Source organism: Nuphar pumila, chromosome 15, assembly GCF_984573655.1.
Source record: "Nuphar pumila chromosome 15, dmNupPumi1.hap1.1, whole genome shotgun sequence".
NCBI classification, from domain to species: Eukaryota; Viridiplantae; Streptophyta; class Magnoliopsida; order Nymphaeales; family Nymphaeaceae; genus Nuphar; species Nuphar pumila.
The window spans coordinates 27,744,141-27,759,147 of record NC_143263.1 but is presented as its reverse complement, the minus strand read 5'-3'; the positions used below and the strand labels follow the sequence as shown (position 1 = coordinate 27,759,147).

The 15,007-nt window shown below is 38.9% G+C and overlaps 1 protein-coding gene across 5 annotated transcripts; it reads right to left on the bottom strand.

Moving 5' to 3' along the window:
- Positions 1-1,079: 1,079 nt before the first annotated feature.
- On the bottom strand, positions 1,080-11,442 carry LOC149814927 (disease resistance protein Roq1-like). 5 transcript variants are annotated; one of them, XM_089989261.1, is made up of 6 exons: positions 10,870-11,442; positions 10,710-10,774; positions 7,332-7,867; positions 6,125-7,232; positions 3,463-3,759; positions 1,080-2,498 (listed from the first exon to the last, which is right to left on the bottom strand). In XM_089989261.1, exons 3-6 carry the CDS (start codon positions 7,829-7,831, stop codon positions 2,130-2,132), a joined length of 2,274 nt encoding a protein of 757 aa, XP_089845387.1. In that variant the 5' UTR covers positions 7,832-7,867; positions 10,710-10,774; positions 10,870-11,442; the 3' UTR covers positions 1,080-2,129. The 5 variants fall into 5 exon arrangements, with proteins under 5 accessions (XP_089845387.1, XP_089845388.1, XP_089845389.1 ...); XM_089989262.1 differs by having other exon boundaries at positions 11,075-11,442; XM_089989263.1 differs by having other exon boundaries at positions 11,277-11,442.
- Positions 11,443-15,007: the final 3,565 nt, after the last annotated feature.

The window sequence follows — 15,007 nt, the reverse complement described above, 5'->3', positions numbered from 1 at the left end:
GATACTTCAAGTACAAGGTTTTGATGATGAGCAAGTGGAATCAACTGCATTTCAGCTAAGGCTATGATAGATGGTGAATCATGTGGCGACTCAATGGTTCACCCTTTATGATGTGAAGGGGCCACATCCTTCCAACAGATGGTGAACCATTGTGACTTTTAGCTAGGAGACGCAATGGTTCACCTTTCATGATGTGAAGGGTCACATTGAAGGGTCATGCTTCATTATGTAAAAAGCTACATCGTTCCAACATTGAGACGTAGACAGCCTCTGCCCTATTATTTTATTTTATTATTATTTCTTTCTTTTAAGCGGAGATGAACCATCTTCGTAAATAAGCAAATAAAATTTGGTGATATTTTGAATTCTCGGGTTTAAATCATTTTCTTGTAAATAAGCAAATACGATTTGGAGATCACTTGAAGGAAGATGGCAAATGTGTCATTTTAAACTTTTCATTAAAGTTACCTCATATAAAAAGCAACTCAAGCAATCAAAAGAGGAATATCTTTTGAAGGTAGTTAGATTGAAACATGAGGCAGCTAACATAAATTTTCCATATGTTAGATGTCATCTATATGTACATTATCCTTACGTGAGTGTGAGTGGCTCCAATCAAGACGGGCTTGGAATGACGGTAACAAAAATTAAGAGTTAGGATCGGTACAATCACACATAAAACTTGATCCAAGTCCAATCCAAAGATTTAAGTTGAATCCAGAATACATTAATTAGCTCCTTAGGTCCCGAACCGATTAGACCCAACTCAACCCGATTTTACTAGATCCATGGGTTTGGGTTGGGTCCAAAATATGGACTCATTTAGAATATGGGTCCGATCCTGGATATGATGATTGTAAACTCAAACCTGTTTTAGCGCCCTGGACTTAAAGGGTCCAAAATTGCTAAGACACCAACTAACGGGCTTAGTCCTTAGTCAGCAAGGGCAGTTGAGATATTTTTCAATTTTTTTTCACTTAAGGAGGGCATAAAAAAAACTCCAACCCTCTCTCTCTCTCTGGTTTTCCTTATTCTTCTTTGGCAAAGAGAAAAAAGAGATACATATAATAAAATTGTTGTGATGAATAAAGCCTTTTGGTTTGAAACATCTGGCCCTCTTTTCAGAACGACACAATCTGAGAGAGAGAGAGAGAATGTGAAGATGAAGAGAAGAGGGAAGTTGAGGGAGAGACTCCAACCATGGGAAGACTTGTAAGCCAAGACTTCTTAATTGACAAAGACCAGCAATAAAATCAAGATGTAGTTCCTCCTCAAGATCTTCCAAACATAGCACATGAAAGTTCTTCAGCCTGCCTACAAAATCAGGAAGCTTTCACGATGAAGTGCTACCACCCATTTTTAAATATTTCAGAGGCTCCAAACTTTCAATGGATAATGATGTTCCTTCAAATGAATGACAACCCTCCATACTTAGAAAGATTAGGTTGTTTAATTTTTTTATTGATTGAGGTATCTTTCTCAGTGAAACACAACCAGCAACAGAAGCTTCTAATAGAATTGAGAATTTCTTCCAGTGAAAGACAATTCCTCAAGGTAGAGCTCCTCTAAAGACTCAAGCCCTCGAATGGATTCTGGTATATATACTACTGAATTTGATCCAAGGTTAAAACATTTTCGGCATTTCAAGTCCCTCAGACGTTCTAGAAGAACAAAAATCCTTTCGCAACATTAAAGGTTGAGCACTTCTAAAAGCTGAAGCCCTCCAATAGAATCTGGTATGCCTTCTACTGACGTCCCTTCAAGGTTAAGATCTTTTAGGGATTTCAAGTCCCTCAAACATTTTGGAAGAACAGAAATTCTTGGGCAATCTTGAAGGTTGAGCACTTCTAAAAGTTGAAGCCCTCCAATAGAATTTGGTATGGCTCCTACTGATGTCCTTTTAAAGTTAAGATGTTTTAGAGATTTCAAGTCCCCAAATGTTCTCGCACAACAGAAATCCTTTCACAATCTTCAAGGTTGAGCACTTCTAAAAGCTGAAGCCCACCAATAGAATCTGGTATGGCTCCTACTGATGTCCTTTTAAGGTTAAGATGTTTTAGAGATTTCATGTCCCCCAGATGTTCTGGCACAACAGAAATCCTTTCACAATCTTCAAGGTTGAGCACTTCTTAAAGCTGAAGCCCACCAATAGAATCTGGTATGGCTTCTACTGATGTCCCTCTAAGGTCAAGATCTTTTAGGGATTTCAAGTCCCCCAAAGATTCTGGCAGAGTAGAAATTCTTGTGCACCTTACAAGGCTGAGGAATTCAAGCGATGTCAGCTCACAAAAACTAGTGGGCAGTCCTTTCAGTTTCTCACAGTGGTTCATGCTCAAGTGAATCAGTTTCTTAAGATGTGCAATAGAATCATCAATTTCAGTTAACTCCACACAGTAGTCGAGCAGCAGCTTCACCAGGCACGGGAGAAGAGCAAAGTCGGGAGTTCTGATGAGCTTCTTACATTCTCTGAGATCGAGGACCTTCAGCTTTGGAAGAAACTACAGATCATTTTTTTCATTTTTATTAGTAGTGCATGCATCCAAAGTATGAGAAACAAATTGGGAAAAATGACTTTGAATGTTATTCATTCCCTAGGATGAACATCATATAGATACAAACAGATCCGATTATCACATAATATGGTTTCAGAAAACAAAATTCTGGCAGAGTCTCCTCTATTTACGTACAAAAGAAAATAAAAAAGCTCTCTATTAACATAATCTTAAAAGAGAGTGTTGGGTTGTACCTTGAGAATCTCAAAGACAGAGATCAATTAACTGGCAAAGCTTCTATATCTCACATAAGCAACATAAAAGCCAAGAGAGAGGGAGATTAACATGTTGATTATGAATTTTAGTTTCGGATATGGATCTAAAAGCTAAAAAATATTTAAAATTTAGGTAATTTGAGAAAAAAAATAAGAATTCATATTGTTTTGATATCTAAATGCTTTAATCATTGTTATATGGGATCAAATTAAAAATTATGGATTTTAGCTTCCAATAAGGATTTCAAATTCGATTCAAGTACCAAAAAATGTTTAAATTTGGGTAATTTGAGAAAAAAATAAGAATTCAAATTTTTATATATAAATATAAAAACCATAAATAAATCACAAATAAACAAAAACCTTAAATTATAAGAAAAATAAACCATAATTAAATATAAAAAACCCTAATTTAAACCTTAACAAAAGAAAAACAACTCTAATCAAATACAAGAAAATCCCTAATCAAATCAAGTATAAAAAATCTTAATTAAAAATTTTGATTCAAAGTCCTAATCAAATTAAAATTCAAAGCCCTAATCAAATAAGGAAAAAAAAACCTAATTAGACTAAATATAAAAACCTAAGTAAAATTTGATTCGACGCTCTAATCAATGAAAACTAAATTAAACAAATTTGATCAATCTGCATGTTTCACATATTTTTTTACCGCTATACGTGGTTAGAGGACTAACCATGTTACCCAGCTCTTCAAATTTACCATATCGTAGGTCGAGCACAACCAGTTGCTTAAGATCAGAGCCATCAAACAGGGGCGTCTTCAATGTACAGAAAGTCCATCTCAAATATTTTATTTTGCTTGGGAGTTGTATGGGTCCATCTTCAATTGCTTCGTCGCCACCTCCAAAAAACCCATCTATGAGAAGCATCCTGAGTTGGGGCATTGCTGAAACTGCGCTCAAGCTCAAAAGCTCGTGTCCGTCCGGACGTAAAGGGAGACTGATGCTTTGGATGACATGATTCTTGGATCCCTGCAAAAAGTAACAAACAAAACAGACTACATCAACATTGCGGAAAAAGTGAGTGTCCATCACTCCTGCGATGGACGTTAGCATCGTTCCACTCAGGGTTGCCCTCCTATGAATTAAACAGCTACAACACCCCACTAACAAATGTATATATATTTGTTAGTGGACCTGCCAATCATTTGATCAAAATGAAAAAAAAGGAATGGGTGCACCCTTGACGATATGAATCACTTGAAAAAGGAACGTAGCATTGTGCCACAGGACCTTTTTTTTTTACCCTTTAGTGGCGGTTTTGAACTCAGGTCTTTAATGACAGTTATGACTGCTAAAAAGTCATTTTGCACAAATTGGTCGACTTAGTGTTCGAGGTTACACCCTAAGAGAGAGAGAGAGAGAGAGAGAGAGAGAGAGAGAGAGAGAGAGAGAAGGGTGTAACATCAAACACTTAAAGTGTTTGACGTTGCGTCAGATGAATGTGTCGTTGATCATGCATCGACGCACAATTTTTTTTTTGCCTTTGACACTGTTGTAGCAGTCCAAGACTGCCACTAAAAGTTATAAAAAAAAAACACGAATGCCCCTAATGCATTTGACGCCAAGGGCATTGGGTGTTACTCCTGATTCTTTATATATAAGTAATACTGCGGTGGAGCACCTACTCCCACGTACTAGAAATTATAGTTGTTGGTTGTATCTTCTTAATGGGACTTTACAGATGATAAGAATCATGTTTTTTGAAAATAAAAATAGACTTTTTTAAGTCATGGAATTTTGGTACATTGTAACAGTTGAATTTTTTAAAATCTTTAAAACCTACATATATTGCATAATCACATGATTCAAATCTTGTTTTCACTAAATAATGATTGTAGATCATATCTATAGGGTTTGATCAATGAAAAAGCTCAAAAAATTTAAAAATTTGAAACTTCTATTAGGCGGGGGTAGGTGCTCCATGTGCACCCTATCATTACTATATATATATATATATATATATATATATATATATATATATAGAGAGAGAGAGAGAGAGAGAGAGAGAGAGAGAGAGAGAGAGAGAGCTGCTAACCACCATCTGATGCTACGAATCGCACTTTAAGTGTTTCTTGCTCCGTCTGAACTAATAGATGTCTTTTGTCATTGAATGTATTTGATTAAGATTCTTTATGCTGATGTGTATTTTATGAAAGTAAAAAAATAATAATTGAAATTTGATAATAAAATATTTACATTTTTACATCAAATCAATTTGACAGAAAGCATGCCCAATGATAAACACATTATGGTTTTTTAGAGGCTTCAACTTGACCAAACGAATTATGACTACTTTAGTGTAATGCAAGACATACACTAAGATTCAAAATAGACTCTTAATTAAGAGCAGGGCTGTGTGATTTACTACCATGTGCTGTTATGTCCATAGGTACGTCGGATCAGAGGATCTCATCAAATGCATCAAGGCAACAAATCTGCTGGACATACGAGGGTGTCCCGCACCATAAACAAACTCATATAATACTTGGGTTTTCACATAGATAAGGAGTATTTGAATCTTTCATTCTCTACCTCAAATTCATGCTCAAGAGTCAGATGAGAAAAGTAAATAACAAATCCAGATCTGATTAGCTAAATATTTTGTACATAATTATGTCAAATTATATATATTTTATTATATATAAATATATAATATATGTACAATCGTGTTCCGGTATCTTAATTTTTGAAAATTGCAAAACGTATCAATCGAATCCGCATCGTATCCTGTACACTCACCTGCACCCATATGACAGTTCTCTAACATAGAAAGATGTCCCCCACCATAAACAAGCTCATGTAAACAATACATATTAAAGAAGGACGAGAGCCTCTCGTTTTCACAAGAAAAAGGGACGATTTGAGGCCGAGAACTAGATCAGCTCTCCAATTTAAGTCACTTGTGCTTGGTTCTGATCAATATTTTCCAAAAATTAATAGAAATTTCTTGCTCGTTTAGATATCATACCCTTGATGAATGCGATAATCTAAAAGAGTAGCTCATATTATAATCTAACTTTCTAGAGTTTGTCCGAACTAACATGACCTCTCTCGTCAGTCCATTTATGTGACATTAATGAATTCATGTAACATCTGAAGCACTCAAGTAAACAGGAATTGTAAGACAACCCCAAAGTGAAGCAGTGTGCAGACTCCACCATTTGAATTAACCAACCCAGACATTGACTGAGAAACTATTTTGTCTCCTTGATTAACCCAAACATTGACTGGGTCTATGCTTTGGGATCAATCTTATGCCAATTAATAATAAAGTCAAAGGCCATTAATGTCTAATTCTACAAAAACAAATGACAGAAACAAGGTCAGATAATACCTGTGTGGCTTTCAACACTTTCAATATGTCATTCCTGTACCAGAGCCTGCTGCGCCCCTGAGGATTCAATTTCCCTTCTTCTTCTTGAACTATCGCTCTTCCCATGTCTCGAACTTGGTCATGCATTCTAAACTTATCATACTGATCGATTTCAATAAGACACTTGCGTTCAAGAACTTTCAGTGTGATGTCTGGAAAATAACCACAATCCTCCCACATATATTTAGGATATTCTATGCCATTTCCAATAAAAAAACATGCTATGTCTAAAAATATGCACTTCTCGCATTCATCTAGTGCATCATAACTTGTTTTCAGCCTTGCAAGAATATCTTTATCTGGAACTCGTTTCAATTTGTTCAACTTGTTTTGCCATTCTTTTCTATCTCTTGTATCAAAAAAGGATGATCCTAGTACTTCAAGGGCTAGCGGTAGGCCCCCAGTTAGTTTCACAACTTCCTTAGCTAGCTCGTCAAATTCCGCTATCGGTTGGTCACTCGCAAATGCATGGCGACTGAATAGCTGAAGTGACTGCACATCGTTCAGTTCCATAGGGCGATAAATTTCTTCCTTTTTCAATCCATACTTTAGGAGTACATCCTCATCCCTTGTTGTGACAACAATCTTACTTCCTGCACCGAACCATTCTTCTTTATTTCGATCCTTTCGGTCCGCTGTAAACGCCAGAAGTTGCGTTATGTCGTCCACATCGTCAAGAATCAAAAGAACTTTCTTGGACTGCATTCTTTGTTTGATCAAACTAATTCCTTTTTCAACGTTGTCTATTGGTACGCCATTGAGGAGCTTTGCTTGTAAAGAGGGAAGCCCCTGCTTCTTTGCAATTTCCCTGACATCTTTTAGAAACCAACAATTGTGTTCAAATTTAGGAGAGAGTTCATTATAGATGGCCATTGCAATTGTGGTCTTCCCGATCCCGCCCAGCCCACATATTCCAATCATGCAAACACTACTTGTTTCTGTCTCCAACATTTGCTTAACATTTATGGAAGAATCGATCCCAATTATGGGTTGTTTTATGTCAAATGGGACCTTGCTCAATATAGTAGAAACTGTTTTAGCTATAAGCGTGATTAGTTTTGGCTCGTTCCTGCAATAACCAAAAACAAAAGCATATTATAATATGATGAAAACAACACGTTTGTGTGTGTGTGTGTGTGTGTGTGAGAGAGAGAGAGAGATATGTTACCCACGATCTATCTCAGGGAGATAATACCCAGAAATATTCCCTGCTCTTCTCAAGGCGTCCCTCCACTTATCCACCTCCTCCTTATCCAAATTTTTATTGCTTTCGTGTTCTCTGAAAGCAACTTGAAATGTTCCCCTCTGATTCCCTACATCAGAAGGATAAACATCAAAGAATATGGGAATTATTGGCCTCTCTTGTCCCTCCACATTGTTGATCTCCACCATCTTTGAGATCTCCTTAAGGCACCATGTAGAATCTGCGTAATTCTTTGAGAAAATGGGTATAAAAATCTTGGATCGCTCCATATATTCAAACAGCTCCTCAATTTTCCTACCCTTTTCCAAATTTTCACTATCGAAGAAGGTAGATAAACCAATTTGTTTTAGTTCTTTGTGAAGATGACTCGTGAAGCCGTTGCGGGTGTCTTTGCCTCTAAAGCTTAAAAATACGTCAAAATGATCATGCTTTGATGACACAGTTGATGGCCCTGGCTCATCCATCTTCCTTGTTTCCTCAGGCGGAGCCACAGTATTTTCCTGTTAAAACAAAGCAACTGAAAACGTTTAGGAGCTTACTCAAGGGATGAACTATTCCTATTATAACTCACCCTATCCTATAGATGGTTGACTATTCATTGTTTGACAAAAGGATTGGAGGAAATGAACTGTCTTAGAAGTTTGTAAAATGGCAACTTGCTACCCATTGGATATCAAGTAAGTTGGCTTCAGTTGGGTGAAGGGGTCGAGTATACATGTAATTGACAGCAGTGTCGCTTGTGAAAAAGGTTTCTAGAAAGAGCATACCACGAGCCGTAGAAATTAATTAATCAACACCTTCTAAACGTAACTTACATATTGACTTGAAGGGGATGTCCTTCGTAGCCGAGCCAGATTTGGACCATACTCACAAATCTCATTCTCGATCAAGATATTCTCGGCAAGGAGGATATTTCGCGATATTTCGAAAAAATATTATTGAGGTCACAAACGTACCTTTAATTTGCTTTCTTTCTTTGGGAAAAAGTCCTACACCAAAGACGGTTTTGAGGTCTGTAAAATTAAGGGCCCTTATTCTCACTTCATCTTGCATTAAAGGTGGCTGCACGGCGCCCTACATACAGGGGTGGCAAAATCTGACCCGACCCCCCAACCCGCTTCTTAGCGGGGTTAGGGTTTGGCTTAAACGGGTTTGTGTTGTAAACAGGTCGACCCGCTTAACCCATTTATTAAACGGGTCGTGTTCGTGTTAGGGGTATGCCAACCCGCCAATCCGTTTGACCCGTTTAATAAACAGGTTAGGCAGGCAGGTCAACCCGTGTTATCGTGTCTATGTTATCGGGTCGTGTCGACTCGACCCGTTTATTAAACGGGTTAGCCGTGTCGGGTTACCTGTTTAATAAATGGGTCGTTTTCGTGTTTGCCACATCTGACCCGTTTAATAAATGGGTCGTGTTCATGTTGAGGTATTCTGACCCGCCGACCTGATCCGATTGCCACCCCTACCTACATGAATTGAGACGTAGACAGCCTCTACCCTATTATTTTATTTTATTATTATTTCTTCCTTTTAAGCGGAGATGAACCATCTTCGTAATTAAGCAAATAAAATTTGGTGATATTTTGAATTCTCGTGTTTAAATCATTTTCTTGTCGATGAATGATTTTATCGCTTTTCTCAATCAACACACCACTGATATTTGTGACTACGATTAGGAGAGATCCCAACTCAATTGGCCTCAATTATAGCTACAAATATAGGAGCTAAAAAAATAGCATTCAACCACTTGAAGGGAGAGGGCAAAGGTGTCATTTTAAACTTATACATAAAGTTAACTGATATGAAAAGCAACTCAAGCAGTTACAAGAGGAATTTCTTTTGAAGGTAGGCATTCATCTTAAATATATTGAAACATGAGGTGGCTAACATAAATTTTCCATATGTTAGATGTCGTCTATATGTACATTATCCTTACGTGAGTGTGAGTGGCTCCAATCAAGACGGGCTTGGAATGACGGTAACAAAAATTAAGGGTTAGGATCGGTACAATCACACAGAAAACTTGATCCAAGTCCAAATCCTAAGATTTAAGTTGAATCCAGAATATATCTGACAATGCCTCCACATGCTAAAAAGTTTGTCTCCTCTAGTTTCATGGTTTTGGTAGTTGGGTTGCTATAGCCTTAGGGCCCACAATATTTGAAATTTAAAAAAAACTTTATATGTGAAAATATCAACACAAGTAAACTATATAAGATAACTAGTGACGAAATCCAATTCAAATGATGGTGAACCAGACAAAGCAAACAAATAACTATGCGTTTGTGTCAAGAAGCAACCACAAGTCTATAAACTAATCACATAAGCAACCACAAGTCTAAGCAGTTCTCTTAATTTAAAAAATTTCTGGCTGCTTTTCCGCAGGTCAAGAAAGATTTAATGGCTCTTTTTGAAAGTTCAAAATGAATCAAAACATTGCCTACACGAATAAAGCCACTTCTCTAAACTATTGTTAAATTCAGACATTGTTAGTAATTTCAGAACGCTTGCACTGCAATTACATGAAAATTGAACCACTGAAAATGAATATTTAATAAATCGAGCTACTAAAATGTTTTCAGAACCAAAACCACTTTTTCTTAATGTAATTTTAGAGGAACTGAACTGCAAATATGTTAATTTTGGATACTGAACATCAAAACTATCATCCATTTCAGCAATCTCAGAAAGCATAGTCCCTACAAAACCGATTCTAGAGAATATCATAAACAAAACGAAAAAATAACTTTGGATAATTTTCATATACGCACCGAATATGGCAAATTACATGTCTCAGGTTTCAAATATTTAAATATTTATGATAAAGGACTAGTTGGTACAAATGAAGGTACAGAACTATTGAGTAGAAATCACATTCTTTTCAAATTTTTATCTCTCTTTTGTAATCGAACCCTATGGATGTGAAACACAAGATTCATCTCTAGCAAACGAACCATGCTGAACGCATCTATGTGGTCAGATTGAATCGATACAGCACGAACCCATGATTGCTTAAAAAGTGTCAGTTTTTCAAGATACTTTTTATTCACCCCAACTTCCGGTAATTGCTTGAAAAGTGTCGGTTTGGGCCTCCCTTTTCTTTAAATTAATGAATATCACCATTTTCTCTTTCCTCCTCTTTTAGCCCAGAAATAAATAAATAAAAACCATGGTTGCTCTCTCAAAACGATAACCTCCTCCTCCTCCTCCCCATACCATCCTATCTAAACACATTAATCGAAACATCAACCGTATGTCTACACAGTGGCCACGTTTGAGTACCCTAGATAGGATAGCACACAATGGGAAATGGTACATCAACGATGGAGGAAGGAAAAGAACCTCTTCGTCCGCTTGCGTTTGCTCAAACTCCAAGCATCCAAAGCAATTAATCAGAAACGCAAAACCTGTAAACAAAGCAGAGAGAGAAAGGGTTCAACACATAAATGGCATCCAACTTATTGAAGCTCAGCAACCCAAAATAACACGATAACCAACAGACCAAGCAGAACCAGGAAGCCGAAACTCCCTGATCAGGATCTCAAGTGCCTCAAAAGATTTTCTGAAGATGGATGTTTCACCAAACAAGGATCGTGAATGGATAGGTTGGCCAGTGATTTTGAAGGTGGTTAGTACTGATCTTAGTGGATCTAAGAATACATGATCTAGCAGGCAAGATAATCATGGGCTTGGAAGTAATGTCTTACAGGATCCTGCAACTCTTACAAATCTCTTATACCATGAAATTTATCAGGATCCTCCGTTAGCATGTGATTCCCGGTCAATAGAACCACCAAATTTTGATAAAAATATTGATCACTTCACGCCTCAACAACATTGGTCTTTAATAAGATTTATTTTCAAATCCAGAATATAATCAATGTATAGATCAAGTATGAAATAAACAACCGTTCACCAGAGATCTGCTTGCTACAAACTTGATTTATGCACCAGGAAACAGCTACACGTTTAGGGCTCGCTTTCTATCCACAAACAACAATAATGGAAGCAAGTGGATCACAGGGGAGAGGGCCTGTGAGATTGAGTGGGATGATGATGATACCAACAATACCAAACCAATGATGTTGTTGTTATATGAAATTGCTAGGAAGTAGAGAGCTCTTATAAGGGTCGTTGGACAGAGCAAGTGGAGGATTATTTAATTCTTCCAACTGCTGACAGGCTGTACCCCATTACGACAGTTGTTAGGTGGGGGTGGCACATTCAAAGCGTGCAATAATTGAATAGCACTTATAAATGCAGTTGATCTCAAGATCAACAGCATCCAAATCCTCCACGAATGAGATGCCCCCATAACTCTTTTTTTTTTTCGTTTGTGTTTCGGATGAACCTTATCAGAATGATTTAAAATGAACGGCTGACAACGAGCTTTGTTTCACTGTTTTGATCGATGTCGTTCATGAATGAACGACATCCAAGGCAGGTAGGTAGTTGCCTCTCAAGTGATCCTCTCTACAATAATTGCACCTCATCTGTCCTCCAATAATTACACCTGAAATGCATGTGGTTATATGCAATCACGCTAGATTTTCATCTAGATCTGAACTTAAAGTACAGATTTAAATCCAACCCAAATCCAAAAGAAAACTTATTTTAACAGATCCAAGTCCCAATGCATACTCAAATTTATTTAAAAGGATCTTTGAGTAAAAAAAGGATTTACTTAAAGGATCTTCTAAATCTAGAAATTTAAATCCACTGCTTACCAAACCAATGATGTATGAAACTGCGAGGAAGTAGAGAGCACTTAATTAAAAATGCATCATCCACTGTGGGCTTGAGTCATTCTCTAAAATAACAAGACAATACAAGGAAAAAACAGGGAGTTCATGATGGCAACATAGTTTCACATACAAACATACGCAAATTGATACACTATTCATTTTAAGTCTGTCCTTTAGAGCAAATCTAGAGAACACAAGAATTCGTGAGACATAAAAATCCTACTGACAGGCATTCAACGGTCATCCGTGAGTCGGTATACATCGCTGTCGACCAGCCAAGGTTTGAGCCATTCGGAGAGGGCAGCAGGGAGGAGGACGATGACCAGTTCTTGGTGGATGTGGGGTTCGTCTCCGACTGGCTCTTGGACATATCTGGTGGGTTGTGATCGTTGTCATTCTCGAGCTACTAATCGCAATCTCCACGGTGCTCGCGGTGGTCTCCTCCTGCTGTGAGCTTCTCTCTCTGCAATTAAGGGGAAGAAAAGTTATGGGTGGTGTTTGGATGATTGTTCGAAAAACTAGGAGAAATCTGGAATCTTTCAATATGAAGCATGATCTAACATGAAAAATTACGTCAGTTGATACTATTTTTTTTTTGGATAATTGGGTACATCCTTAAAAAGGTGTAAAACCCCCCTCCAGCAAAGTCGCCGGAGGGGATAAGCATTAAAAATTAAAAAAAAAAATAGCGATTTCCCCAAAGGGGAAACCGCGTAACGGGAGGGGGTGAGGATAAACCTCACCCCCCAAAATCCGCGGAGGGTGAGGGTTATCCTCACCCTGCGTGAGGGCTATAAAAGCCCTCATGCAGCCTCCCTCCACCGCATCTCAACAAGCGGCAGAGGGAGAGACAGAGAGAGAAAGGGAGCGAGAGAGAGAGGAGGCGCTTACCGGCGACGGCGGCGGTGACGACGGCGAGGTAAGTCTCCGCCTTCCCCTTCTTCGTTCTTTTTTCTGATCTGAGCACAAGAGGGGGGCCGGCAGCCATTGCTGTCGGCGAGTTGCAGGTAATGAAAAAAAAAATGTAACAGAGAGTGGGGGAAAGAGAGAGAGAGAGGGGAGAGGAGATCGGCCAGCCGACCGACGCCGGTGGCCGACCTCCCTGTCGTCGGGGGGGGGGGGGCGGCCGACACCGGCTGCCGGCCGATGCCCTCTTGGGTACAGAGGAGAGGGTCGGCCGGTGGTCGCCCCTCCCTGTAAACGAAAGGGGCTTTGCCCCTTTCGGTTCTTTTTAGCAGGTCAGGGTCGGTCTGGGTGTGACCCAGACCGAACTGGGTCAGTCCGATCTGGGTGCGACCCAGACCGAGCCTATTAAAAAAAAAAAAAGAGGGGTCGGTTCGGCCGGACTGAACCGGGTCGGTCTGGGTCGCACCCAGACCGAACCGAGACAGGCGATTTGGGTGAACCGGTTTGGGTCGAACCGGTTCAAGCCAAACCGGTTCGGTTAACTCTCGTTCAAGCAGAACCGGTTCAGACCGAATCGGGTCTGAACCGATCCGGTTTGAACCAAGGTTCGAACCGAACCAGTCGGGTCTGGATCTGGGTTTTCAGTCCGGACCCAGTTCGATCTAGACCTAAATCCAAATTAACTAGGTCTGGATCCGATTGGATCAGTCTCGGGTCTAGACCCAGTCAGACAAGTCTGGACCCAGTTAGATTATCCTGGATCCAGTCAGGCAGATCTGGATCCAATCTGACTGTTCAGGATCCAGTCAGGCAGGTCCAGATCCATCCAGACTGTCCTGGATCCAGTCAGACTATTATGGATCCAGTCAGAATAGAATGGATCCAGTCAGACCGGTTCAGATTCAATCAGACTGTTCTGGATCCAGACTAGATGTCCCAGATCGGTTTGGATCAGCCTATATCAGGAATGGATATGGATCGGATCAAACGAAAGTCTCGTATGGTACCGAAATCCAAAATGTACCAAGATATCCATTTGGATACTTGAGATCCATTTTAGTAAAATGAACATATCTTCGCACTCCGAACTCAGAATCGAGTGAGGTTTGGTGCGTTGGATTCGTATTGAAGAAGGGAATCCATTGGTTTGTGAAATTCAGTCAAACTAAAAATGCATAAATCGTGGCTTCTTGTGTAAGATTCGGGAGGGGTATTTTGGTAATTTTGGTAAGAGGTTTTGTGAATTAATTTAAATATGTTGCTTTAATGACCAGATCTTATTGTTAGAGCATCTTGAGACTCACCTTTGGTGGAAATACAGTGTTCGCACTTGAGGTAAGGGATATTATAAGTATTCTTAGATGTAAATAAATATTTTTACGTTGGTTGTTATTGAAATGTTGTTATTGATTAGCATGATAGTTTTGAGAGGCCATGACATGCATAAATTCTATGCTTGACTTTTAGAGTTGATTTATATACATGTTGATATGATATGCAAGTTAGTTTTGAAATGTCATGCATGATGAAAAGAAATTCGAATTGTGATTGCATGTTTATATGATTGCTAAATATCATGCATTGTGATGAAACCATGTTTAGTTTAGAGTCTCATTTAATTTATTCACGTGTGAATCGATACTTTGAGATCAGCATGCATGACCCCTTAAATCCCGGAAGTGGCGACCTGTGGCAAGGGCTACCTGGTTCGCGGCCAGAGTGCAGCCACCATGGAGAATGGGCCGCCGGTGATTTAATGATGCAGAGACACTACATCATTGCGTGCTAAGTGAGAACGGTGTGAGTCCTAACGTCATCATGAGATTGAGAATGAGATTGTTGTGATTAGTCATGACACCACTCATGAGGGAACGAGTGAACTTTGAATTTGAGAATATTGTTCAATGTGTGAACTTAGTTATGACTTAGGATTTCACTCACACTGGTTTGGGACTCTGGATGACCATGGATGGTTGATAACCATCATGG